The following is a 26,906-nucleotide window of genomic DNA, read 5'->3' on the forward strand; positions in this document are numbered from 1 at the left end:
TTTCGGACGTATGTGGTTGTCTGGGTGGTGATGCCATATTGGTAGATAAGAGCTTCAATGTTTCGTGTCTCCGCCAAGGAATTGAAGTGTACAATCCACCATTTAGGGTGAGAAGAGAAGCCCAAATATCCAAGAGGAGTGTTCAAAGTACAAGTGAAACTGCCAGTGCAAGAGCGCATGTTGAACGCGTGATCCGACGTGTGAAAGATTACACATTCTTTATCGGGCCTTTCCCATCAGCATGGTGGACATTCCACCACTTGCGGAGAAACTGGCGCCAGTTTCTCCGCAAGTGGTGGATTGCATCCTGTGTGCTTCTGCAGTAGACTGCGTGCGTTGAGGTAGCAGCGCATATTCTCAAACTGAAGCAACCGAAGCGCACAGTCCATGAGGCGCTTCCTACTGATGGGTGCTCACATGCATTCCTGTTATGTGTCTTGTTTGGGGGCACGATACTCGTTTTGCCCCGGACGCTGGGAATCCGCGCTACGCCGCTGGGCGTTAAAGGGGCCGTAAACAGGTACAAAAGGTGCACATGTCTTTGTGTTATATTATTGAAATTTAGTCAGTGAAAACTCCTTGCAATTAATAACGCTCAAAAACAAAAGGCGCTTGCATACGGATGAAATATTCACTGCACTCTTTCGCATTTTCGCTCCGCCCCGCGCTCTAACTTTACGTCATTTTGACGTAGCGCTTTCCCCACCAATTACGATTGAGTGTTCCACGTATGATTTTATTTCAAATGCGGAATTGGACTAGATGAACGTGAATCCTCTTCTATTCAAAATCTAAACATTTACAGCCTCAAACTGAGAAAGAAATGCGTATAATTTGGGTATCATACGCGCACTACGTTTTCTGGTCAGTAGCACGCAGCACACCACCTGCGCGAATGAATATCCGGGGCTACAGTTCTGGAATCTTAGGTAGGTGCGCGATGGAACATCTTCGTCATCTTCGAATGGTTCCGCCAACTGGACTGTGGTTTGATCCACGCGGCATCGCGTCAACAGCTCGCGTGGTACAGTGGATAGCGTGCTGGCCATGTCACGTCGTGACTGGGAGGAACCCGGGTTCGAATCGCGTCATGTGATAGCAACCCAGCTGTTGACGTTTGCGCCAGCCGGAGATGTTGAAGATGTCATGACGTTGAATTGCGAAACCACGGAGCGTAAAATGTCGTTTCACATAAACAAACTGAGCCCTCCGACTCACAGCTGATAACGAAGTATGTTTATTGGCTGGTAATTTGAAACGTCATGTGCGCAGCTGGGCCGCCCGATTGGACGGCAAAACGCTACGTAGCCATGTGACGTATGCGTTGTGGAGAGAGGCTCGCTGGTTACTCATCTTTGAAAGCAGTTATCCAGGTCAATGAGCTGGCACGAGCAGAACGAAATGTATATTTGGGTATTATGAGCTGCGTTCTTTCATGGGGTATCATTATTTCAGAAATGTTTGGTGGCCTGTTTACGGCCCCTTTGGTCCGCACTATTGCGTTTCCGTCAGTGTTGCGTCCGTCTATGACCTGACGCAAACCCCTTCGTAAGCGACGGACGCATAGGTTCGTCGAGTTCAATTTTTTGACGGAGCGATGCAAGAAATGCCGGTCGTCGCCCCAGATATCGTGCCGCCGCGCCGCCCCTATCTTCTTTGACGAAGTGAAGTCAAAGAAGATACACGTTTGACGTTTGAAAAGCGCGCGTGAAGAAAAAAAAAAGAAAGGCTGGAGAAACGCGAGGAGGAGGAGGAGTTGCCTGATAGCCGGCAAAAAGACTCCCCAGGTGCTTTGTTGCTTCGACGCATCACACAATTTCATGAGTTCTACAATGTAGTCCCTTACACTGATTCGCGGAGTGTTTGCTGCGTTTGCCGCCAGGGCAGCCGTTTACACGGCTTTGGCTCAGGCTTGTTCACCGAATGTTAGCCAAAACTGGTTGAATATGTGGTGGTTGGTTTGAATCGTTTGAATTACTGAGGCTTAAATCGTTTCTAATGTTTCTCTTTTGATGTGCTGTTGCCTTTCAAATTCTGGTGGACCACGTCATGATTGACAAACGGAAAAAGGACGTCGTTCTGCAATGGGTAAGCGAGGTGTCCATCTTTGTTTAAAACGCGTCCTTCTCAAACGGCTGTTTCTATGCTTGGGTGGGCGCTGCAACCGGTGCAGTCGTTGACTATCCATATTCTATGGCTGTTAGTTTACAACAACCAGTATTACCTGCTTTTGTTGTTATTGTTTAACCCGTAATTTATGCATAATCCATTCCATGGGTGGCCCACGAAATAAAAATAGGAAATAAAGCTAGACGTGGACACGACACAGCTCTTTAAACCGACGCTAACTGAATGGAAGGACAATAAACTAACGAGTTGAAAGCAAGCACGAATAATCTTCTATTCCTTTCGTCGTTTTCCAGCTAAGGCGAAGCTCAGCTTTCCCTCACAAGTTTCCTTATTCTTTTATTAAATCTGTTATTAATTGGCGACATGTATAGAATAGAGTGTCGATGCGCTAATGCTCATGTGATGCGATTGTGACATGTCATTATGCGTGCAACCTCTTCACCTCAAGTTAGCCACGCACAAAATACCCCACCTGTTTTCCTGGAGAACGAGGTTGCGGAGTGTGCGGGTTTTCAGAGGTCCATGTTGTTATGACATCTGCGAAGCATTATGACGACCTGTGAATAAAGAATGTACCGTTTTCATAAGTGACCATGAAGCTCCATGGGGAGGGGGCACGGCTTTCTGTTGACCCCTTCTCAGTACTTCCATGTACTGGTACTGGGGGGGAACTCGACCACTGTACTTGTATTTATACAACTGTTTGCTTTTCTCAGCTGGCCTGCTGTGGTGCAAAGGTCGGCGACTTCTCGGAACTCGAGTCTGGGATGCTGTTCCTTGAACTGCTGTCTAAAGTGTAAGCAAAACAGCTTGACTTGATTTCTTCTTTTTTTTTTTGCTTGGTAAGGGGTATAAAGTGAGCGCCTGCATTAGCCCTTGAGGGCATTTGAGGGACAACTCAAATGCCTAATATCTGACTGGACTTGAGCCTCTTTCAAGAATTTTTTCCTGTTCTTCTTTTTTCTTTCTTTCTTAGAAGTTTCATAAGGAAATAGTTAAAATGGGCCAAATCCCATTGCACCAGGAGTAGCAGAGGCAAGTCAGTGCACAGTACGTTCAAGAAAACCAGTAACACAATGTTACATTCCACGGGGAGTAGTTCGTGTTGGTGCACCCAATATCAGAATAGCTAGAGCCCTGTCTCTTTAATGTCGTCTTTTTTTTGCATAAGCTGAGGGTACTGATGATGTAATTTACTTATCTTACGAGTGAGTTACATTTCTTTTTGATTCAAGTTTTCCTTTAATAACTTGTGTTGCATATAGACTCACAGTTGCCATCAGGTATACACAGTAAATCTGAGATGCAAATCGTTCATGCAATAATCACATAGCATCTGAAGTATAATGTCATGTTCGTATAACATTTACAGCCATTAGATAAATCATATTGGCCTTTCTCTGCTTTTTTTCCCAGTGATCCCAACATCAACATTGAGAACATTGACCCCTCGGAAAGACTTCAGGTCATCGAGAACTCCCTCTGTGGTATGTCTATGGTTATAAAACATTGTCCTATGTTGCAGACACATGTGCCGCAGACTGTACCATCTAATTAACTGTAGCATGGCTGCACAAAGGCGTGATGCATTTGCAAAGACTAAGAAGAAAACAGAGGTGGCTTACAAGTGTAAACATGCTATACTAGGGCAAGAGGAAAGTGATCTTTCATCTGTGATATCCCATCTAGTGGTGTGCTATACCTAAATGTTCCCACTTAGGGAAACAAGGCTGCAAAGATTAGTATGGTACTGAGAAATTCTCTGAGAATGCCCAATTTTTTTTCTGCTGTTACGGTGCTGAGATGTTATGCTGGTGTTGAAACAGCACCAAGTACCATATGGCACTTAGATACAACTGTATTTTGGATTTGTAGACACGTTATGTCTACGTCATGCAAGTTAATAAAGATTTCATATTCATATATCTCTGTCAGCCTAGCTGTGCAAGCACTTTCTGCAGGATATTGCAGAATTTGATTCACTGCCACAGAATTGGAGATTTGTTGCAGCAAGAAAAGCGGGGCTTTAACGAAATGAAAAATATATATGTGATATGACAAAAAGTGTGAACGTGAACAACTTTGGATGCGATATTCGTATCTCTTTAACAACCGGAACGGAACTGAAGACCGCTTGGAAGCCAAATTTTTTTCAGGAACCACAACTGGAACGTAATCGCGAACGTAATCGTAACAACTTTGTATACGATATTTGTATCGCTTTACAACTCTGATTTTTGGTGTAGCATGTACTTCTGTTAAAGCAGACGTCGTGTGCTTTCCATTCAGAAGTTGTGCAGACGAAATACATGTCATATGACATGTGTTGCACACGTTCTTCATAAGTTATGAACTGCATTATTGTGATAATCTAGGATACCAAGCGTTGCACGTTGTTTGTTTTACATCTGTTTGCTTAACTGCTCAACGTGCCCAGTTTTTCTTTCCTGGTAGCTTGTTACAGCACGAACTAAATGAATGTGTGCGAGATCATAGAGGCTGCAACAATTTATTTTATGGGGAACATCGCAAACGGCAAAAGTGCGTTGAAGAAAGAGTTCAGTGTTACTTCAACCCTGCACATGTTCATTTTTACCCGTTTGCTCTTTGTAGCTCATTTTCTGATATCCACGTAGCCTGCAGATACATCCTAGAGAAAGCCTAAAAAATACTGGTTGAACTGTTTGGTTACCGATAACCGCAGTATATTAAAACGGCGAATCTCATAACCGAAAACCGCTTACAAGTTCCGACACCGAACCGTAACCGAACAAACATTTGTTTCGGTTTGAGCCCCTGGTGGAGAGACACAGTACGCTTTTCCGTTACGAGCCCTATTTTTTTAGGCGGTCTACCGTTTCCGTTTCTGTTACCATGGCCGTTACAGTTTCCTGTTGTTATGGCACCATCTGCCAGCATGATAATTCTCTTTGCAGCACTCCACTCATGCCTCCCGCAGCACTTCCTGGAGCCTTCACGCGCGATGCAAAAGGAAGGCAATCAGCTGACCCTTGCCACTACTGCTGTCCTAGTGCTCTCAGCGCTGTTTATTCGAGCTGCCAGTCCCAGCGCAAAGCACAGTATAGATCCGGTGATGTCACTAGAAGAGTCGGTGCAGGAAGAGATCAAAGAGCTGCTGCAGATCGTCACATCTCCAGAAGATGATGTCCTGCAACATTTGCAGAGCCACCTGCAAGGTAATCACTCTTCTGCGTAATATATAAAATTTGATTGTTAGTAATTGACTGCAAATATATGGGCTGTCCCAACTAGAGCTGTTCATGAATAGAGCCTGAAGTTTTAGGGTTGAACTCGATTCTTCCCTCAATTTGCACCCCGAATTGAAGGTTGCCTCTTTAAGGTGGAACCTGATTTTTACCAGGCAAATTACCCACACTGAGATGTCTGTAGGAATTCACATAAACTTGTTTGGCAGCAAATGCACCTTGGCATAACCTTGAGAAACACCCAACTGAGGTGTCTCAAACAAGGTACGTTTCATGTACGTTTGAAAGCCTTTGGGAAAAAAAAAGCTAAAATACAAAAGAACACTACCTGGCAATGTGTGCTATTATTGCAGTGCATAAGCATGCAGTCACCTTTTTCTTTTGTTTTCTTTTTTTATATTCATATTGTCATTCTCTAGTCCAGTTTCCTCATTTCCCATTTTGAGAAATGGGGGAGAGTGTTGCCTAATCTATCACCTGAACACCACATATCCCAGTGGCCTTAACAAAAGACTGGTTTTGGGTTTCTATGCACAAATCCATAATGAAGATGATAAATTTCTGAGAGAATAGCACACTAACAGCATGTACTTACTACAAGAAAAACTTGACACCAACAAATAATCCGTGGAACATACAAAAGATGTCAGCACTATCATGACATCCTGAGAAATCCTGCGCTCGTATTTGGGTCTTTGCTACAGTTTTTCTTTGTAATGATCCTTGAAGCATTTTTTTTTTTACTTGAAGATGATCGGCGGGCTTCTATTTCAGTACAATCGGACGAAGAAAGCCCCGTCATGATGAAGAGAAGGCTGAAACGAAAGAAGGACCAGTCTTTCATGTTTTCACCATCAATGCCTCGCTCACCCCTCAAGCGGATGATGGCATCACCCGTGCAACCACCGCAAACCGTATGCCTATTTAATTTTTTCCACAGACCGCTGTGCAACTTAACTCTTCATTGTTATATATACAGGGTGTCCCAGCTAAGTGTTTACAGATTTTTTAAAAATATATATAACACTTTTTCCAAGATAAAATCAATTGCAATATAGCATATGCTGAAGGGCACTCCCTAGGAGGGCATTGGCAAAGTCCAAAGGCAATGTCTTAATTAACTTTCATTAATTAACTCGTGAATTATAAAAGCTACAAAGTTGTCCCAATGAGAACATCTGTTCCTTTCGGTCACCAGATATCGTAGCCGTTTTCAGAACAAAAATCCGTTCGATAGATCGCCTGCAAAAAATTTGTGAAGGAACGCCATTTTTTTCTTTATTTTGTTCATTGCGCTTCTTAGAAGACGCGTATTTCCTTCATCCGCAACGGGAGAAGGGGAAGGAGCACAGTGCCGCCTCATGCGTCGAAGATGAGCTTTAACTTGCGGAAACAAAACAAAAACAAATGTATCGGGTGACTCTATCGGAACTGGCCTTATCTTGAGTTGCATGTTCTGTTTCGTTTTAATCTTTTTCCAGGACGCGAGAGGCGATAGTGTGCTCTTTCTCCCTCTCACATTTTAAAAATCTGTACACACTTAGCTGGGACACCCTGTATATAGATTCTTTAGGAACATGTGCATTGAGGACTGACCATTTTGTAGCATTCACCACTTACTAGAAGACACGTTCACATTCTTCCGGAGTGACAGTCTTTTTAAAATTTTGTTCCTCGTATGTACATCATGTGGATGTCCTTTTAAGTTGTTGCGGAACAAGGAGCACCAGATCAGGAGGCTCAGACAACAGTTGTCTGCAGAAGAGATGAAGACACTGGAACTTGAGAGAGAGCTCACTGACCTCAAAGCGTCGGCGGGGAAATCAAGTACGTGCTGCAATTTTGATTTTGTGATATCCTGGCTCGACCGACATATTGCACTTCTGTGTATTTTGTGCCTCTTACGGTTTCCGTAACTTTAATACTGTTTGCTTTACACAGGTCATGTTTTATGGGTATGTCCCCCCATGCTGCAACCTAGCTACCTTGCACGTGTGTTTCTCTAATACCAAGCGTGCAGTGCTCATATGTTATTTATTTAACAATGACTTTAATCACAGCACCATAACCTTGAGTTCTTATCTTATCTTATCTTATCAGAGGAAAGATGAATGGGGTGAGGAATAGGAGGGACTTAGTCCCGAATCCGTCTTGTCCACTTTGTGCGCCTTTGTCTCTCCGTTCATTTTTCATTTATCTCAAGGATATGTTGCCATCTTCAACTTCAAACCTGCTTGCTTGCCTTTCCTCCTGCTATGTTCCTGATACAGTTATTTATTTTTATTTTTTTTGTTCCAGATCTTTTTAATAATAAGCTGTGAGACCAGCAGAGATGTCATTTGTGCATGTTAGTTATGCGGCCGGGTGTCATAAAGCGTTTGTAACTACGAGGTGATTAATTATTAAAAATTCATTAATTAACTCATTAATTAGATGTTTTCTGGAGAATGGGAGATAGCAGAATTGGGGCCAGTCACCGTTCAAATCCACCATCCTTGTTGAACACCCTAAAAAGCGAACATACTTTGAGATATAAATTGCCAAATTTTGCTAATCTACATCTACGTCTAATTAATATGTGAAATGATGGAATTTTAAATAATTACTCACCTTGTAGTTACAAACACTTTCTGACAGGACGTCCGCCTGACCGATTAACCCATCTGCCAAAATGGCATCGGTGTTGCTCTCACAGCTTTGTTATAAGAAATCCTACAAATTAAAAAAAAAAGCCCTGTAAATAAAGTTTATTACAGCACGTGAGTTACAGTGCTTCACTGTGTTTTACCAGGGATTATACATGTAAATTACAATGTCTTCAGATAGGGAGATTGCTTCCTTGAAGTCTGAAGTTCAACGTCTCAGAAGCACAGTATCAGTAAGCAATGAATCTGATGATGAAACTGAGAGGTGATTCGATTCTTCCATCTCTTCATTTTTATTGTATTCACTCTGTCTGACTCTTTCTAAACATTTCTATTCTTCTCTACATACAGGCTACGATCTCGTGTCAGCTTTCTAAACACAGAGATCCTGAGGTATCAAGCCATGGAGAAGGACTACGACGCGATGATTCGGGAGAACATTTCCCTGAAGGCTGTGGTAAGACGGTGTCTTCAAAGAAGCAGTAAAAGCTCCTTTCATAAATTTAAATTAATTATAATAAAACAAATAAATATCCTAGTCTTTTGCAAGTGCGATGGTCATAGTTGAGTTAGCTTTGTAGTGTGCGTGAGAGAGAGAGAAAGTGCCTGTAAGTGAAGGAGTGAGGTTGACATTTTGAATATGCCACTGTGAGGTAAGAGGTCATGAAGGTAACCTCTTCACCTCACAGCAGCCAACAGGTCTCCAATACGTAGTTGTGCAGCACGTGCTAGATTTTTTAAATACTTTTTATTATAATTGTAAATTAAATTGTGCAGTGAAGAGACGCTGTTCTATATATATATTTTGCGCAGTGGCTTCTTGTAGACTCTGCTGAATGATTCAGAGTTTTGAGCAATGCTGAATATAAGTTCATTACTCCTTTCACGTATTTGTGACTACAGCAGTGACTGGTACTCGGTGGCATAGCCAGGGGGAGGTTTAACCTCCTCAAAATTGTACCTTTGGTAGCGCACTTGGGAGAGGGAAAAGGGGGGGTAAATCCCCTCTCCCATCTAAAGTTCCCGTAGAACACCTCCCGAAATATTTTTCTTCCCCCTAACCCCCTGTAACCCCCTCAAAATAGTACCTTTAGTAGTGCATTTGGGAGAGGGAAAAGGGGGTAAATCCTTTCCCCCATCCAAAGCTCCCGTAAAATGTCTCCCTAAATATTTTTCTCCCCCGTAGCCCCTCTTAACCCTCTCGAGATCGTACCTTCGGCAGTGCATTTGGGAGAGGGGAAAGGGTGTAAATCCTCTCCCCCATCTAAAGTTCCTGCAGAACACCTCCCGAAATACTTTGCTGGCTACGCCACTGCCGGCACCCGCGTCTAAATCAGCCTCGACTAACTGCACTCCGCCATCGTAAGTGAGAGAGGCTTTCTCCAATCAGGCTGAAGAGCACGAGCAGTTGAGGCACGAGATCGCACAGCTGAAGGCATCTCTCAGCGAAGTCTGTGCTGAGAAGGTGAACCTTGAAGCACAGATTGCTGAGCTGTCCCAGATGCAAAGCAGCCTCGAGGCCAAGCTGGAAGAGAAGAACAAGGAAGTGGAAGCGTACAGGGAGTTCTGGAACAGCAAGAACTCTCCCACTTCACTGCCGTCGCCAATCTTCCCGGGGACCCCGGTTAAAGCTGGTGTCAGCTATTTCACTGAACTCTGCTACGTGGAACTTGAGGAAGCAAAGGCAAGAGCATGTGGTTCCTTTTTGCTTCCTTGTTCCTTCTTTTTACTTCCTTTTTTCTTCTTTTCTTCCTTTTTTCCTTCTTCTTTCTTCCTTTTTTCCTTCTTTTCCCTTCTTTTCCTTCCTTCTCCTTCTTTTTTCTTTCCTTTTCCCTTTTCTTTTTTTAAGGATAGGGAGTGTAGAACGTGTCGTATGAAGTATGGAATTTTAATGGATTTTGCACATATACAGGGTGTTTCACCTAACGTGATCGAAGTTGTAGTAAAAAAGCTGCTTATCTGAACATTATAGGGTCAACGCTGTTTATCTCGGGAGAGATTTTGCCCCGACTTCAGAGTACTTTTATCAGCGCGGAGGGAGACCCTGAGACACTGGGAAAAAGACTGGCTGTACACACACACACACACACACATAAGTTCTCAGACGCAGCAATTGTTTTTATTCACGTACAAGACCATTCTAGGCCTGTGAAAATCAAAAGTGGGGAGGGCTTTCATGGGCTTAAAAAGGTCTTGTACTCGAATAAAGCCATCGCTAACCCTGAGCGGGTGTTTGAGGTGGGAAAGACCATTCTAACACCAAACCTAGTTCCCACCTTCTTCAAACTGGGAGAGAGAGTATAGTTAAGGCAGGGCTGTACACCTTCTCCTTCCCTTATTATCCTTGCAAGTCTTTGCCATCCCTCTCATATAGCCCAAAACACCCATGTAAACACCCAATACGAGATGATCAGGGCAGCCTGAACCTTGCAGATGCTCATAATAGGTTTTCAAAGAGCTCGACATTTGATACTGGTGGTACCGTCAGGCATTGCATCATTCAAAACTCTAAGGGAGGTTCAGATGATATTTCAACCTTGCTTGAATTTTTGACTTTGGTATGCTTGAAATCCCTGAATTATCCTCGAATTTTGGGATAAATTTTCTGTGTGAACCCTGAACCTGTATCCATCCCTTATCTATGCCTTTCAGGGACAACTCGAAGCCGCTAAGAACAACAACGCTCAACTTGAGCAAGAACTCCAAGAACTGCAGGCAAAAGAAGACGCATGGCAGAGTGAAGCTACGAAGCTCTCTGAAGAGCTGGCCAAGTCACAGTCCACTGCTGCAAGCCTCGCGCGGGATCTGTCGGAAACTGAACTGCACGTTACGAGCCTCAAACAAGATTTGGCAACATCGAAGACAAACGAAGAAAATTTGGAATTCACCCTGCAAGCAAAAGTTAACGAGATTCAAGAGCTTGAAAAAGAAATTTTAAATACGAGGTCTTCTCTCCAAGACGTGTGCAATTCCAAGGACACTCTGGAGAAAGTGGTAACAGAGCAAGCTGAAACCATAGTAAAAGTGAACAACAATATGGAACTGCTATGCCGTGAAAATGGTGCACTCAAGGAAGAGCGTAGACAGCTAGCCGACGATTTGGAGGAAAAATCGGCACACGTCCTTCGCCTCGAAGCCACAATTGCTGAGCTACGTGAGAGGATGTCCCGCTTAGAAAACGCATCGCAGTCTTTAAAAGATTCACTGGACAGTACACGAGCCGATAACGCCAAGTTAAATAACGAGCTGCATGCTCAGGCTCAGCAGATCTCTGGAAAGGCACAGGTGTTATCTCAGATGGAGTTCAGCATTGAGCAGCTGAATGGCACCATTCTATCGTTACAACAAAACCTCAGACAAACAGAGGAAGAGAACAGCAGTTTGAAGGCTGGCCTAGAAACTGCCGCAGCAGAGAAATTGTTGCTGGAACAAAAGCTAGAGGATGGCCACAGGGCAGCCAGTCTTCTCGAGAACAAGGTTTCTGAGATAACTGACGCAAACAATGCCCTCTCCAAAGAGAACGAGGAATTGCGGAAGCAGGTCAACGATGGTCGTTGCCTGATTGGCAGCCTAAGGGAGGCTGTCTCGGAACTTGACGGTGCAAACCGCAGTCTTCAGGAGCAGTTGGAAGCAGCCCTGGAGAAAGCGGAAACGCTATCATGCACAGTGTCTTCCTTGGAAGCAAGCATACAGGAAAAAACAGTTGCTTACGGAGAGTTAAAGTCAATGTACAACTCAATCCGAAATGACGTGTGCTCGTTGAAGCAGGAAAATGAAGAAGTGGTGAGATCGAATGCCGATCTTCGTGTACAGAATGATGCACTGCAACAGAGCTTTGACGAGACAACGAAACAGCTCGAAAGCATTTTGATCAGGCATCGGGAACTGATGCAGCACGTGCAGTCTCTTCTGGAGTCACTCGAACGCATGACTTTTGATAGGGACTCACTGCAAAGGAACCTCGATGAAAATCTGTTGGAGAAAAGGAACTCCGATGAAACTATTTCGCGTCTCGAAGCAGCTGTTGATGAGTTGACAAGAAGAATTGATGAGAAAGAAGCAAAAGAGGAGTGCAGCAAGATGGCTCTCGAAAACTTGTCACAAGAATGTTCGGCGCTTCGAAGTGCCAAGGAGCTTGCAGAACAAACCGTACAGGGTGCTAGACAAGAGCTCGAAGAACTGTCTAGAAGGCTGAGTGAACAAGGGCAACATTTAGAAGCCACAAAGGAAGAATGCAGCAAGCTTTCTTCGAAGCTCAAGGCAGCCGTTCTTGAAAGAGAGTGCGCGGAAGAGCGCGCCAAGCAGATGGTTGAGGACGCCGCTGTCCATGAGACAAGCTTAAAGGAATTGGAAGGAAAAAACAGCACGCTTCGAGCACAACTTTGCCAGGCTGAAGAGAAATACAAACTTCTGGCCAAGTCCTCTTCCAATCTCAAGCAGGAACTCGCGGTGGCTCAACACAGTTTCGAAGAAGCAAAGAAGATGCTCAACGGCGCAGAAAATGAGCACAACGAACTGAAGCAAAACGTACACCATCTTCAACAGACAATTGTCCAGCTCACAAACGAAAGGCGTCTGCTGCAGGCCGCCCTTGCAGACGCCGAAGCCCAGAAGAACCTCCTCGGATCCGAGTTGGCAGCGTCGTCGCAAACCATTCGAGAACAGAGCGCGAGGCTTATCGAGAGCGGCTCAACCGTTGAGCAGATGGCCAGTTCGCTGAAATCAGCTGCCGAGGCGTCCGAGCGAGCCGCGTCCGAAACCCGCGCCGAGCTCGAAAATTTGCGGACGCGCTTCCGCGAGCTTCAGCGGAAGTTGACCGAAACTGAAGACGGTCGCGACAAGGCCTCGTCCGATTTGGCGGAAGTTACGTCCGAGAAGGACGTCCTTCGGACGTCGCTGGACAAGTTGGAGAGCCAGCACCAAATATTGTGCGACCAGTTTGACGACGTGGAGCGCAAGTTGAAGCAGGCTCAGGAAATGCACGACCACGCGGAAGAGGAATACTTCAAGTGCGTGGAGGAGAAAGAGAAGCAGAAGGAAGAACTGAACAGGAAAATCGAGGACCTGACGAGGGACGCAGACGAACAGAGGGCCCAGTTTGAACAGCTCGCGGCAAAGTACGAAGAGCTGGACGCTCAACTTGAGAAGTCCGAGCTGAAGACAAAGGAGCTCGAAGAAGAACGACATGCGACGCGCGACAGGCTATCTTCGGCAACGAGAGCGGAGCGTCACATGGAAGAACTTAGGCCTCAGCTCTCAAATCTATTGACGTTGTTGTCAGTAACAAAGGACGGAGAACAAGAAGATGAAGCTGACCCGAAGAAGCTCAAAATGGCCATCACAAAGTGCGAAGACTTGAAAGTAGCTAATGAAAAGTTGACAGCGCAGTTGAAGGTGAGAAAATGGTGTTTGCAGTTTGTTTCTATGTGTGTGTTTGTCTTAGAGCACTTGCAAGGGCTCGAGCTTGCCCCAAAACCCGGGACAGACTTTTTGCGGACCTGGGGGGGGGGGGGGGCTCGGATTTGACCATTATGGGCCCGGCCCAGACAGGGCCCGTACATTGCTGGGCCTTGGTCTTGAGTCTGTGTTACCCCTCTGTTAGATAACCACGCACAAATTTTACAGCCTGATACACTGGGCCGGGTATCCCATAAATTTCATGGGCCGAGAAACTTGGGATCCTTCGGGCCTGGGCTGGGCCCAGGGCTGGTAAAATCCATAGAGCCTGAAGTTTTAGGGATTTAGCCGATTCTTTCCCCGAATTTGCCCCCCCGAATTGAAGGTTCAGCCTTTAGGGTGAAACCCGATTTTTTACCCGGCAAATTCTCCTCGCTGGGATGTCCGTAGGGATGCACCAACTTACTTGTTTGGCAGAAAAATGCAGTTACATCACCGTTTGTACCAAACCACTACAGTTAGCTTGAGTAACTCAACCCGATTTCTCCCCGAATTTAGCATGCCGGCAGTTTCTTCACCCGAATTCGCATGAATTTAGTGCACACGTCTATTTACCCGATTTTTACCCCCCCCCCCTTTCCCGAATTTAGAAAAAAAATATTTCCCGAACACTTCAGGCTCTATAAATCAAGGGAAGGCTGGGCTCAGGTCATGCCTGAGCCTAAAAATTCGGCCCGTGCAGTGCCCTCTTGTGTATTCCTGCAGAGGTGCGACGGTTAAGGGTGCTGCCTTCTCTTACAGAGGGAGAAGGAACTGCATCAGGAGATGACCAACAGTCTCTTGGAATTCAGAACCGAAGTGGAGGCCAAGCAAGACACGTACGAGAATGCGAAAAAGGACTGGATAGGTCAGCGCGATCTCTGGAAGCGCAAGTACGAGCAGGTGAAGGCGTTCCTGGAGAAGCGAGAGGCACAGTAAGACTCCCACTCTGTTGTGTAACTTCGGAACGGCCGCGGCACGTCGCGGTTAGATCCTTGTGGATTAGGGTTATCTGTGATAGAGTCTGTTAGTTACGGTGTAGACCCCCCGAACACGAACTTGCCAATGTGCAAGTGCAGCCACCAATATGAGTAAGGCCCTCGGTTTTCCACGTCTGAGAATAATCGTGGAGTCATGCATTTGGCACAGGGTTTCACAAAATCCCTTATTTTCAGGGGTGTGCGCAGAGTTCTTGAATCCGAGTATGGTATCAGTGCGGAACAAATCCTTTGAGGGTTATTGAGTTATTCGGTTTGTTAATGTGTTATTTGTAATTGAGTTATTTGATTATCTGATATTTGGTATTCGATTCGTGAGTACCCAATATTCGGGTTTCCGGATATTCGACTATTCACTGAATACGAACGACACCTCCCGAAAGTTGGCTTCACCTGATGCTTCCCTGCATGAGCTGAAGCCTGCTCTACAAAATTGAAGCCTCCTTTACGAAATTGTCCGTGCTGCAGGACAAACACGGGCAGATTGTAGTTCTGCTAAAGATAACGTTAGCCCAAGTTTACTGTGCATACTTTGCCTGAGGAAGGGGCGGCGCCCCTCCCGTGTGCAGTTTGTGCAGTGGGGTATTTAAGTTTGGTATCTGGGAGGTTGCCCTCAAAAAGTTAAAACTCTTAAATAATGTGTATAGCCCAGGAACGGAAAAAGCGGATGCTAAAAATGTAACTTTCCCCAGGCGCATGTGTTGTAAACTCCGTCCTATGAATTTCCTATAAACTCTGGATACTGAAAGGTCCTTCAGCAGGTATAAAGTGATTTGCACGCGACAGACCACGTCAGAGGAGAACACGAGATGTCACGTACGTAATGCTGAGCAACAGCAGTGCTTTGAATCTGTAACTTTACAAAACATTTTTTTGTTCCCACATTATCGAAGAGAATAAATTGTTGCCTGCTTCAAGCAGCCATCAACTGCTCGCCGGAGAAAATTCTGGAATTCGCGAGGCGGTGTGGCAGAATTTGGGGTGTGCCGCAGCAGAAAACCGAGGGCTTTAAAAGTTGGCACCGCGGAATGCTAAACATAAGCACTTTAATCATGGCCAACGTCCTACATACGAGATGCACTCCTTTTATTTCCTTCAGGATATCACCCTGTTTTATCCAGTTTTTACAGATGCTGAGATAAAACCCAATTTGTGTCCCCCACTCAATTTTCAACGGATGTAACCCCCAGAACACAAAGGGTCTATTCCTAATGCAGTAGACTTCCGTCAATTTGACCCTGATGGGACCAGAGGAGGGGTTGATGCATCGTGTGGTCCTCTCCCTCACTTGGCTCAGCGATTGCAATGCAGACAAGAAAATGCCCGTTTTGGTCCTTTTGCACCATGACGTTCACTTTCCTTTTTGTGTGCCACCCTTGGAACTAACTTTTCACTGCTTTGTGCAGCACAATGTGTGTGCATGCACATTTGCTAGGGTTTAATCATCGTACACAAATTGTTTGTGTCTTCAAATCAGCAAACGATGTGCTCTTATAGGCATATATTTAGAGCCTGAAGTTTTCAGGAAACTTTTTTTTTCTAAATTCGTAGAAAAAAAAATTCGTGTAAATGAACACGGACGCTAAATGTATGCAAATTCAGGTGGAAAAACTTCGAGCATACTAAATTTGGACAGAAATTGGGCTCAGTTTCTCAAACTAACTGAACTAGTGGGGTACATGTGGTGATGTAACTCCATTTGCTGCAAAACAAGTTAGTGTGCATTCCTACAGATGCCTCAGTGAGGGCAATTTGCAGGGAAAAAATCCTAGTTCACTCTAAATAGGCAACCTTGAATTCGGGTCGCAAATTCGGGGTAGAATAATAGAGTTAAACCCTAAAACCTGAAGCTCTACATATAGTACTGTGTACTCTTCACATGACAGACAGGGTGCACATGACGTGTATTATTAGCTAAGTGTTCTTGTTTCCTAGCATAAGTGATGTGTGTCCTGTCCTTCTATAGCCACTGTGTTTTTGGGTAAAACAAACACACACAAAAATGTGAGTGTATTCGGTACGTGAGTTCCTTAGACAGAAACTGAATTACAGGAGGGCTGCTTTACGCATATCCGACTTTTCTTTTTTGGCCCTCATGGGAAGTGTGCATGTAAGCTTGTATTTCTGGGCTGCACAACAATTGAGATATTACAAATTTTTTTCATTTCATTCATGTTTTCGTACTCAGAGAATGACTTTTATATGTTCGAAATGTGGCTTAGACACACGGTTAGATTTTAACAGTGCGTGAGCACTTTTAATCCTTCTGAAGACAGTGTGAAAAAATTCTGTGATAAAATTCTGGCAGCCCTTACAGCTCTGCTTCTATTCACCTTGACAACAGATTTTCTTTTGCATAACAAACAATAAAACAAAATGGAATGAAGCATTTACCAAGTTAGTTACACATAAGGTAGGCTAGAATTCATAAGATCTCTGACTTTTCAGCCATGCATCACGGTGGAAAGCGTAAGTTTTACTGTGGTCTTATTTGTGGTGTTATATGGCGTACAAACTGACATGCACCAAGATTTTTAAAATTGAGGAGCACCACGGTCCGGTGTTTATCAAGGCTTCTACTCTCTCCAATTCACACCTGGGCCATTAAAGCAGTATTTTAAAAGAAAGCTATCTAGTCTCATCTAATTGATTAGGCACAATAGCCTGTGGTGCATGACTACTGCCAACATTCAGTTGATTTGATTTGCATAGTGCTCTGTCTTTGCTTAAATCTTTGTGCGTGTTAACTGAGACTGACTATACCTAGGAGTGACTCTCTCTGGTTAAATGCCTTTCCCAGATTCGCGGGGTAGAAATCGGGCACTACTTTTAAACCTGTAATTCGGGGGGAAATCGCGCGATAAATGTGCCTTGGGGTGTTATCGGGTGTTTTTGTTTCTCATCTTGTCTATTCAGTCCTTTCCTAATCTCTTCTCATTTTTCTTTCCTTTTTTTTGTGTTTTTGCGAGTGGGGGTGGTGGGGGTTGACCTACCAGTGCTAACCCCCGTAGGCATAGACAGCGTCTTGGCCCGTTATTGGACCAACATCGGTCCAACATTGGGCCACGATGTTGTGCTGCTTGGGAGTGCTGACATACATGGGTGTATTGCTCGGAACGTAAGTGACCCATTCTTGCATGTGTTACACATGGCAACCTCAAGCGTCACTTGAGGGCTCCATAGTGATATTGGAATTCGGGGAGAAATCGGGTTTAACCCGAATAGGTCGGAGGTCAGTTCGGGGGGGGGGGAATAGCCGGGCAGAATCGAAAAAAAATCACTCCCTAACCGTACCTTAGCCTTGCGGCACTTCGGCTAACCGTTGCTTTTGGGAAGGACCTCGCAGCACCCAGGTCAACATTGAGCATCTCAATTTTTTGCAATTACTTTCCATTGAACTTTTATTTATTTCCTAAGGTTCAGCAAGCTGACTACAGAAATGAAGAAAAGCATCACAGAAGCAAATGCCGACGTGAAACGGCTTAAGGAACAAATCGCGGGCCAGTGCAGCAAGATATCCCAACTTGAAGAAGAAAGGGACAGGGCCGTGTGTGATGTACGTGCAGCTAAAATGCTATCAACCATGCCGTATCTACAGTGCGTGTCTTCTTGTTCATTCCGTAGACCTACCAGTTGAAAGCACGCCTGCGAGAGTCGCTCTACGAGAGCACCAAAGCCCCAAGTTCATCCTGCTCGGAAGTGTCACAGTTCCGTGGTAAGTGCTGACAGTGTGAACTCATACGGGTATAGCTATGACCAGTGATGGCCACTAACTACTTCTACAGTAGTTTAACTATAACTACTAACTACTTTGCGATGGAGTAGTTTAACTAGTAGTTCAACTACTTTTCAGGGGAGTAGTTAAAACTACTTCTTTAACTACTGCAGTGTAGTTTAACTACATCTATACCTACTTAACATTGTCCAGCAACACCAATCCCTTATAGTGTTCTTTGCCACCTAAATATGGTCACAAGCAATGATAAACTTTGGCTCAAGCCACTGTTACGATCGTCATATACAAAGCTTGCGGCGTGATTCTTTCTGTGCCTATGCAATAAAGTAAGTTGCACAGTTATTTCGCAGCAAATGAGGCTTCACTGGACAAGCATTAAAAGTGAAGATTTAGTACACATGCATGGCCCAATTGCTCTGCACCTCTGTTCTCATCAAACAAGTAGCTCAAGGTAACAGTCGGAAGCACAGTCGTGCCGTAAAGCTTGTGGCAAAATCGGAAGTAGTTCGCGCCTTCAGTAACCTAACTACTGTAGTTTAACTAGTAGTTGCCACTACATTTCTGCAAGTAGTTGATAACTACTTTTTAACTACAATCTGGTAGTTTAACTACATGTAGTTAACTACTGGCCATCACTGGCTATGACTTCACTACGACTATGAGTCTATACACAAAAATGGATCCAAGGAATGGGAGCAGCCATCAGTGCTGCCACCTCGTTGTAGCCACAGGAACTGTGCTAGTGTGGACTGCCGTTTGCAGAGATCGTTTCATTTTTTCCGCGTGAGTTTTCGTTCATTTCTGTGTCCCTTCGTGTTAATTTCGTACCGGTTCATTGTCTACTGCTCGGCAGGGATCAGAACCGGTATTTTTTGGTCCGGTTCGGGTTCAGGTATATCGGTTCAGTTCGGGTTCGGCTCAGGGAGAACCACCCTCCCGCACACACGCAGACAAAAAAAAACGGTCAACAGTGGGGACATTTACAGGTATTGGAACCGTTACTTTTTCGGTCCCGGTTTAGCCGGTTCATGGGCAGTAATTTTACTAAAGATTTAATTTGCTAATTTTGCTGTGAAAGCGAGCTTACGATCACCGTGCACGGTTGTAAGAGAAAGGTGTGAGATAATCGTTTCAGGTGAGTAAAAAAAAAAAGGTCGGTCAGTAGTACAATTATTTCCCCTCTGAACCGATTCCCGAACCGGTAACCGTACAAATTTTTTTCGGTTCAGTTCTGGTTCGGTTCAGGTTCGCCGGAAAATAACGTTTTCTTCCAGTTTTCAGTTCAGGTTCCGATCCCTGCTGCTTGGGAACCAGAGTAGAACAGATAATGCATCGGCTAGCACCCCTCACGTGAACAGCTGCGCATATCGCACGCGGAAGAAAGCAATCTCCTTTTTCCTCGGTCTTTCGAACGTTGATGCGTTGCTCAGATGTTTACTGGATGGCTTGTTATAAACGGAATGTTACGTTATCGTCATGCGTACTCATTAAATGTGGCAGCAAACAGTTATTTATCCCAATGGGAAGAGCAATTTTGGCAGTTCGCCCCTGCTCTGTAGTCGCTGGGAACGAGGCTAAGGAGTGCACGGAGACAATTGGTTGGAGAGTAACGCGACAAGGTCTATAAGCGTGCGTGCCTGTACCTCCTTTGAGAATGTGGGTATGTTTATACCGACACCATACTGTTGAACGTGTGTCTTTCTGTAAACACCGTCTCTTAATGGTGTTCGAGATTTTATTGCCAGACTGTTTGACTACAGTCCACACTGTGACGTAGATAATATTTTTCCTGGCTTACCGCAAACAAGGGAGTAAGATGTCACCTAGTGTCATGCACCTCACTCTCTACATCGTTCAAATAAAGTGTTGTAAAGTGTGAGGTGTGTTCAACTCTTGTATAACTCTCTATGTTGTACTCTCTAACTTGCATAACTCTATGTTCCACAGTGCCAGCTGCACAAAGGGAATCCAAAAGGTATGTCCCCTCTCCTATTCTTTTAATATGCGACATATCGCATTCTATGACAGAGGTTCATGATTGTTTGTCATGCTACAATGATTTTGTACGCTTCATGCTGTCTCAGAGATGCTCAAAGGGCACACAATACAAGCATTACTACAGCTGCAGCGCTAAACTCAAGTATTTTCTCAGGTACGTGCTTGATCCAGGTACTCGTGACGTTTTGCAATTTCTGTTCCCTTGCTTCAACTCTTCTTAGGCTTTGCCAGTCTTCGAATAAGAGTGCTCTTGTGTGTCGGTGTTCTTAATAGCCACAACTCTCGCCGTCGTGCCAGTATTAATGCAGTGCAATCCCGTTAATTCGAACTGGTGCCTGGGTCCCATAGAAGTAAAAAAAGGAAAACCTCCAGTAACTGGAACATATGAACATGTGCAACACTCTATAACAAGATCACCCGGATGCGTCGGATTACGTATGTGCACAGAAGCGCCAGGTTGCGCGACGACCTCTCTGCTGCTAGCTTGTTGAGGCCGCTAGCTCCAAAGATACTGTGCTGAAAAACAGAGCACAGGCGCACTTGAAAATGTGTTATACCATTGTGTGTACCACTGGTACCAAAGAAAGAAATATGTAATAATAGTAGGGGTGTGCGAATATTCGAGTTCTCGAATTCGGATCGCATACCAAACGCTCGAACTCTTCGATTCGTGAATGGAATATCAAAATATTCGAATATTCGACTATTTCACGAATATGAACGAGACAACCCGAATGTAGGCTTCACCTCATGCCTCCGTGCATGAGGTGAAGCCTGCTTCACGAAATTGCCCTTGTTGTAGGAGCAGCACCGGCGGGACGGTGTTTTGTTTGAGATAACGTTATCCAAAGTTAGTTTTGTAGACATCGTCTGTGGAAGGGGTGGCGCCCCTCCCACATGCAGTTTAGCGGTGCCGACCAGGGACTTTGATTTGATGTCTGTGAGGTTGCCTTTAAAAGTTAGAACTCTCGAATAATGACTACAGCCCATGAACAAGAAGGGTGTCTTAAACATGTCCTTTGCATCTAAAATTTCAGTAGTGCAACTTCCTAGGACGAGTGCAAAGAAACTAAAGGGTGTTCATGGCAAAGCTGAGGCAGGATGTCAATTCGTTTGTTTCACAAATGGCCTGTGGTTGTCTGAAGCAATTACAGCCTCATCCGTGTAACATGCTTCTGCCTGACATAAAATTTTGAAATTAGGGTAACCACTCCAGTACTCCAGACAGTGTAGGCTCACCTGGAAAGCAGGAAGCACTCTCATGTAAAATTAAAGAGTAGGGGCTTTAAACAGAAGAATTGTATGTCTCTCTTGTGACAGTTAATGCCAGAAAAATTGCACTAAAGCCACGTGATACGAAATGGAAACTTTTAGTGCAAAAGTCGCATATTGTATATTTTGCACGAATATTCGATATTCGATTCGGTATTCGGAATTTTTTCCCCCCATTCGATTCGACTTAAAATATTCGGATTCGCACACCCCTAAATAATAAATTTTAATGCTCAGTTGTACCCACGAGTTGGGACGAGGTAAGCAACGGAGGGGGGGCATCCTCGAGATCCAGTATTGTGTGCTCTCGCGTAGTATTTAGACCATTCCAAGGAATGGAGCCATCAAACGAAAAAAAAAAAAAGAAAAGTCACTCAAATGTCATTGCACAACAGGAATAGCCATTACCCGAATTCAATACCGGACAATAAATTTGTTTCCGTTTCTGTTTCCGATAATGGAGGTCCGTGGTATCCGTTTCCGTTACCATCTCAAGTTTCAGTAATATGTATACCGTTTCTGTTTCCGTCATCATTACCGTTACCCTTCCCTGATTCTAGTTAATGGGGTTGCACTCTACCTTATTTACTCTAGTACTTTGACACCCTTTTACACCAATATGCCATGGGGTGGGGTGGGGTGGGGCATGTTAGCTACGTCATAAGGGTACCATATGTACCAAACATATTGCAATGCATTGTAACTCAACGGTCAACGTACATGCAACATTTCCGTTAAATGACTCGGTGGCCTAGGACCCACGGGCTTTTTCTCGCTGTTTCTTGAATCACAATCTTTACGCCATGAACTGGAGCATGTCAGTTACACAAGCAAATACGCTACGTCGAAAACTTTTTTTTTATCAGCACTCTCAACAGCTCATGTACGTCTCGAAGAAATTATGCTAGAGTGGTGGTGTGGAATGTTACAGTTGACAGTAAGATATCTCCATTTCAGAGCCACCGCTTAGACTGGTGTTGTTGCAGTTAAGGCCCAACTATTATATATTATGTCACTGTCATTAGTCTTCATGATCACATCATTCTGTTCTCTCAAATGTTTCCCTAACCGCAGAGCCCACTAAGCTCCTTACACATTGCACAATGCATGCAAACTTAACCTGCAGCCCATTCCTCTACAGATAGCATGAAAACGATAGCCAGATTATTCTGGGCGGTGCTGGTTCTGGGGTATCTTGGCCTTCACAAACTAGCTGAGGTAACTCTCCTGCACCTCTTCACTGACAACTGGCATGAAATCCCCCTTCCTTGTTGCTTTTTCGTGCATGCGTTGCCGCTGCCAAGCATGTCAGGCTGTTTGTTTGCACGTGTAGATGTCGAAATTCCGCTGTGGAACGTACAGTTCATCGTATCGCCGCATTTTGCGTAGTTACGTAGGGCTTTAATTACGTCACGTTAAGTTGTATGTTACTACGCCGGAAAATGTGCACACAGAACCTAGTCTTTGTACCTGGTCAACTGTGGATCGGACACACCACTATGCACAACAAAAGCCGACGTAATTACAATTTATTTTCTGAAAAATCTGTTAACAATGACTACATCGAACAATTTTCGGTCATTAATTTCTTCTAAATGAACAATAGGCACCATCGATTGCGGACACGTTATCGACCTTATCTGCTAAAAAAATAACACAGCAACCTATAAGTAGGGCCGGACTTTTTAGGGTTAAACCCGTATCTGCCCGATATTTACCCCCCCGAACGAAATCTACAAAATTCGGGTTTAACCCGAATCTACCCGAAAACATCCGGATCGCGTGGCACACTCATAAGCGTGCATTAAAATAAAGTTTGATAACATTGCTAAACATTAGTTCCATGTTAAGACAAATTTTTATCTTAAAAAAAAATTGCCCAAATACACCCGAATTCCAGACGACAGAATATGCCGTAACGGGATTTAACCCGAATACACCCTAATTTTCAAATGAAAAATATCACCCGATATTTACCCTCCGAATTTGGCCAAAAATAAAACCCGAAAAAGTCAGGCCCTAACTATGTGGTGGAAGCTCTTTGTAATACATCTACTCATCGCATGTCACATCAACGTCATGGTCAACGTTTCTTCTACGAGTTCTACGAATATATACTGTTTGCCATCTCCACAGCCAGGTTGCTGGGCGATTATCCCGTCGTGCCATTTGCGAGCACGCGTAATTTTTAGGAGCGTTTGTAATCCGAAGGATCTGCAATATTTTTTTTATCACCTTGGCATGTCCTTGAAAATGTAATCATCCTAACTCGTTCAACCTTCAGATTCTTCGCTTGTCATCGTGAAAGTGGGACCCTAGTTGCTTTTGTGCCATGATCATCATCATCATCATCATCATCATCGTTTTGCAGAAAGCCGGTTTTCCTGTGACGAGGAGCAGGACGTTTTCACTCACACCACCCTGTCGGACCTGCAGCCCATCGAGTCCGATCCCTTCAGCCGTTACAGTGAATTACACCGAAGAAACACGATGGTGCCACCACATCTGAAGTCGTATTACCCAGCAGAGACCCAGAGCAGCACCATCCCGGCCACACCGCTGAAGGAGAACAACTTCAACTTCTCGGACTTCACTGACCCTGGTTCGAAAAGAAAGAGATCCACAGTGTCCTCGGGCTCTGGGAACTCTGCTGGGTCCAGCACGGTCACCAAGGTGGGTTTTGCTTTAAGGGGTGTGAAGCCTTTAGCTTTAAAGACCCTCGTGAAGGCATTTACACAAAGGGGCAAGGTTTTGTGTCCAAAAAAGACAAATACCGAAACGATGTACACAAAAATACACAAAATTCGTTTATTTAACACAAAGAAATTCATTCGTTGTGAAAATGATCGTAGCACTTGGATATAAATGACTATATATTTTGTTCTGATGCTACGTGGGCAGGAAGGTCATTCCAGTTTGACAGCATCAGCCTGGTGCGGAGAGTAGAGGAATTTTCTTTCTTTTTTTTTGTTCACGTAGGTGAAGCAAGTACTTTGTGCGGGGGTGATCAAGTCTTAAAAATAACTTAACACATGTAAGCGTGCGTTCACACGGGGGCAACTTTTTCCAGCAACTCGAATCAACATCTTATGAGCAGTTTCGAGAACGTGTTCAGAAGTAGCAAATCGTAGTTGGCACTGGTTCTAACTTGAATACGAATGATTCAGTGTCTTCCAGATCAGAAGTAAATGTTTTATGCAGTGGCAACTGTTCTACATATGGCACAGAATGGCTGCTATGAATGTCATGCTTAGCAGATTTGTGCATCTGTGCAACTAATATCTTGATGAAAGATGAAAGTCACTGAAAAGGTTAGCTAGCTGTAGGGATCGAACCCACATCTTCTGGATTACCGGTCCGGTAATCCAGAAGATGTGGGTTTGATCCCTACAGCTAGCTAACCTTTTCAGTGACTTTCATCTTTCATCGTTGATTTCTTAGGTAATTTGAGGCTTTGTTTGTATCTGTCCCTTCCATGTTGTTCCAGCCTCAGAACATCAGTTTATCACTAATATCTTGTTTCTCGAACTGACTTGTGTGTGCTTTCACCATGTGTGTAGTCAACTGAAGTGTGAGTTAAGTCTGTTAGCCTCTTGAGATATTGTACTGTTAAGAATGGTACGCCTGTATGGATTGTGGAATAGAAGTAAAAATAGAACAGTACCAGTTGCATATCCAGATACACCGTGCTAAACATTTAGAATGTTTTGTAATAATACTTATTGTGCTTTCATGTTCCAGCCTACATCTAAATGTAAGCAAATGCACAAAAAAGCAGATTTAGTTTCGAATATGTAGTTAGTAAAGAGCTGACATTCCAAACTATGTTACACCAAATGGCCATGTGCTGCGAATTCCTGTTATAGATGGAAGAAAAAGGTTAAACAGCAATTTGCTGCATATTAGATACAGTTTGATAACTATTGGGGAGAGAGTATTGTTTCACAAGCTCTATAACCTTGTAACGTGAGGCTCTGAATGTGCTCAATAGAACAAAACGAGGGATAGCTTCATCGGAATGTGCTCAATAGACCAAAATGAGGGGTAGCTTCATCGGAATGTGCTCGATAGACCAAAACGAGGGATAGCTTCACCGGAATGTGCTCAATGGACCAAAACGGGGAATAGCTTCATCGGAATGTGCTCAATAGACCAAAACAAGGGATAGCTTCATCAGAATGTGCTCAATAGACCAAAACGAGGGATAGCTTCATCAGAATGTGCTCAATAAACCAAAGTGAGGGATAGCTTCATTGGAATGTGCTCAATAGACCAAAACGAGGGATAGCTTCATCGGAATGTGCTCAATAGACCAAAGTGAAGGATAGCTTCATTGGAATGTGCTCAATAGACCAAAATGAGGGATAGCTTCATCGTAGCTACCTTTATTTTTCAGCCCCCTGCCACGGAAACACCCAAGAAAGTGAAAGGGACTCCGAGCTCACTCAGTAAATTTCTGAAGAAGCGGTTTCACAAGGACTGATGTTACGGTACCCTAATATGTGCACACATGCGGAAACATGTGGACGGTGCTAGAATATATTTTAATGTAAATGTGTTGTATAAAATATGTACAATTTTTAGTTTTAACGAAGTCTTAGGATTTTAGCAGGTTTTATATCACTGTACAGAAGTTGATGCAGGAGAGAATTGTGTTTTTAATGATTTATTTTTATACTCTGCTAGTGTAGCCTCTCTTCCAACAGCAACTTCTGCATTAAATATATATTTTTTCGGTGTATTGTGAAGTGCTCGTGCATTCTTTTCATCTGGATTACACAAGTTAGTTTTTGCAGCTGATTGACACAACTAATCGTTTACTGAAGCCAATAGACACATACACATATTTTGTTCTTGGTACCATTTGAGACATCAAATGCAACGCCTATTTCTGTGCCAGTCTCTTACCCAGTCTGCTGTAAAACTTGGAACGCATGTTTGAATTGATGCACACAACTGTCTCTAACATTTATCTGGCACAACTTGGGGCAAAATGTCACAGCCTCTTGGAATATGCCGCTAGTTAGCAGACCTTCTCTGGAACGTCTCTGCTCTGTCCTCAAGGTCTATGGTGAAGACAGGTAGGTAGGGTAAACACGTTAGTCACACTCTGCAAGGATTTTTACCATTCTTTTCTTCTCTTTAGGGTCTTTGCATTGATCTATCTCATCAGGGAATCATGTGGGATTTTAATGTGACAGGACTGTGGGAATTTCGTGGAGGGATGCACCTACCTACTAGCACGGCCACAGCCATCTATAACAATCTGTTCTGTTTTTTGGGGGGGAATGGGGATATGGAAAGTTAAAAGTGATAGAAGCAACCAAAGGAACCAAACACTAAAATGTACTGCACGTGAGTGTGTCCGCTAGGGTAATTGGTAAGGTAACTGGGCCCGAAGAGGAGAGTACCAGTATCCACTGCTATATTCTTCCTGTGGTATGTTCTTTACATACTGAGATGA

The 26,906-nt window shown here is 44.1% G+C and overlaps 1 protein-coding gene across 3 annotated transcripts; it reads left to right on the top strand.

Annotated features, from left to right (window-relative positions):
• The first annotated feature begins 1,931 nt into the window (after positions 1-1,931).
• LOC135375805 (golgin subfamily B member 1-like) lies at positions 1,932-26,181 on the top strand. Of its 3 annotated transcripts, XM_064608452.1 has the most exons (19): positions 1,932-2,088; positions 2,847-2,926; positions 3,547-3,617; positions 5,067-5,327; positions 6,132-6,271; positions 7,064-7,184; positions 8,180-8,267; positions 8,354-8,459; positions 9,393-9,686; positions 10,655-13,396; positions 14,201-14,373; positions 16,885-16,905; positions 17,854-17,992; positions 18,061-18,151; positions 20,120-20,147; positions 20,257-20,324; positions 23,814-24,115; positions 25,184-25,196; positions 25,839-26,181. In XM_064608452.1, the coding sequence occupies exons 1-19, from the start codon at positions 2,050-2,052 to the stop codon at positions 25,892-25,894; spliced, it is 4,833 nt and encodes a 1,610-aa protein (XP_064464522.1). In that variant the 5' UTR covers positions 1,932-2,049; the 3' UTR covers positions 25,895-26,181. The 3 variants fall into 3 exon arrangements, with proteins under 3 accessions (XP_064464522.1, XP_064464521.1, XP_064464523.1); XM_064608451.1 differs by lacking the exon at positions 25,184-25,196; XM_064608453.1 differs by lacking the exons at positions 16,885-16,905; positions 25,184-25,196.
• Positions 26,182-26,906: the final 725 nt, after the last annotated feature.

The sequence above is a fragment of the Ornithodoros turicata genome, unplaced genomic scaffold (genome assembly GCF_037126465.1).
Source record: "Ornithodoros turicata isolate Travis unplaced genomic scaffold, ASM3712646v1 ctg00000946.1, whole genome shotgun sequence".
NCBI lineage: Eukaryota > Metazoa > Arthropoda > Arachnida > Ixodida > Argasidae > Ornithodoros > Ornithodoros turicata.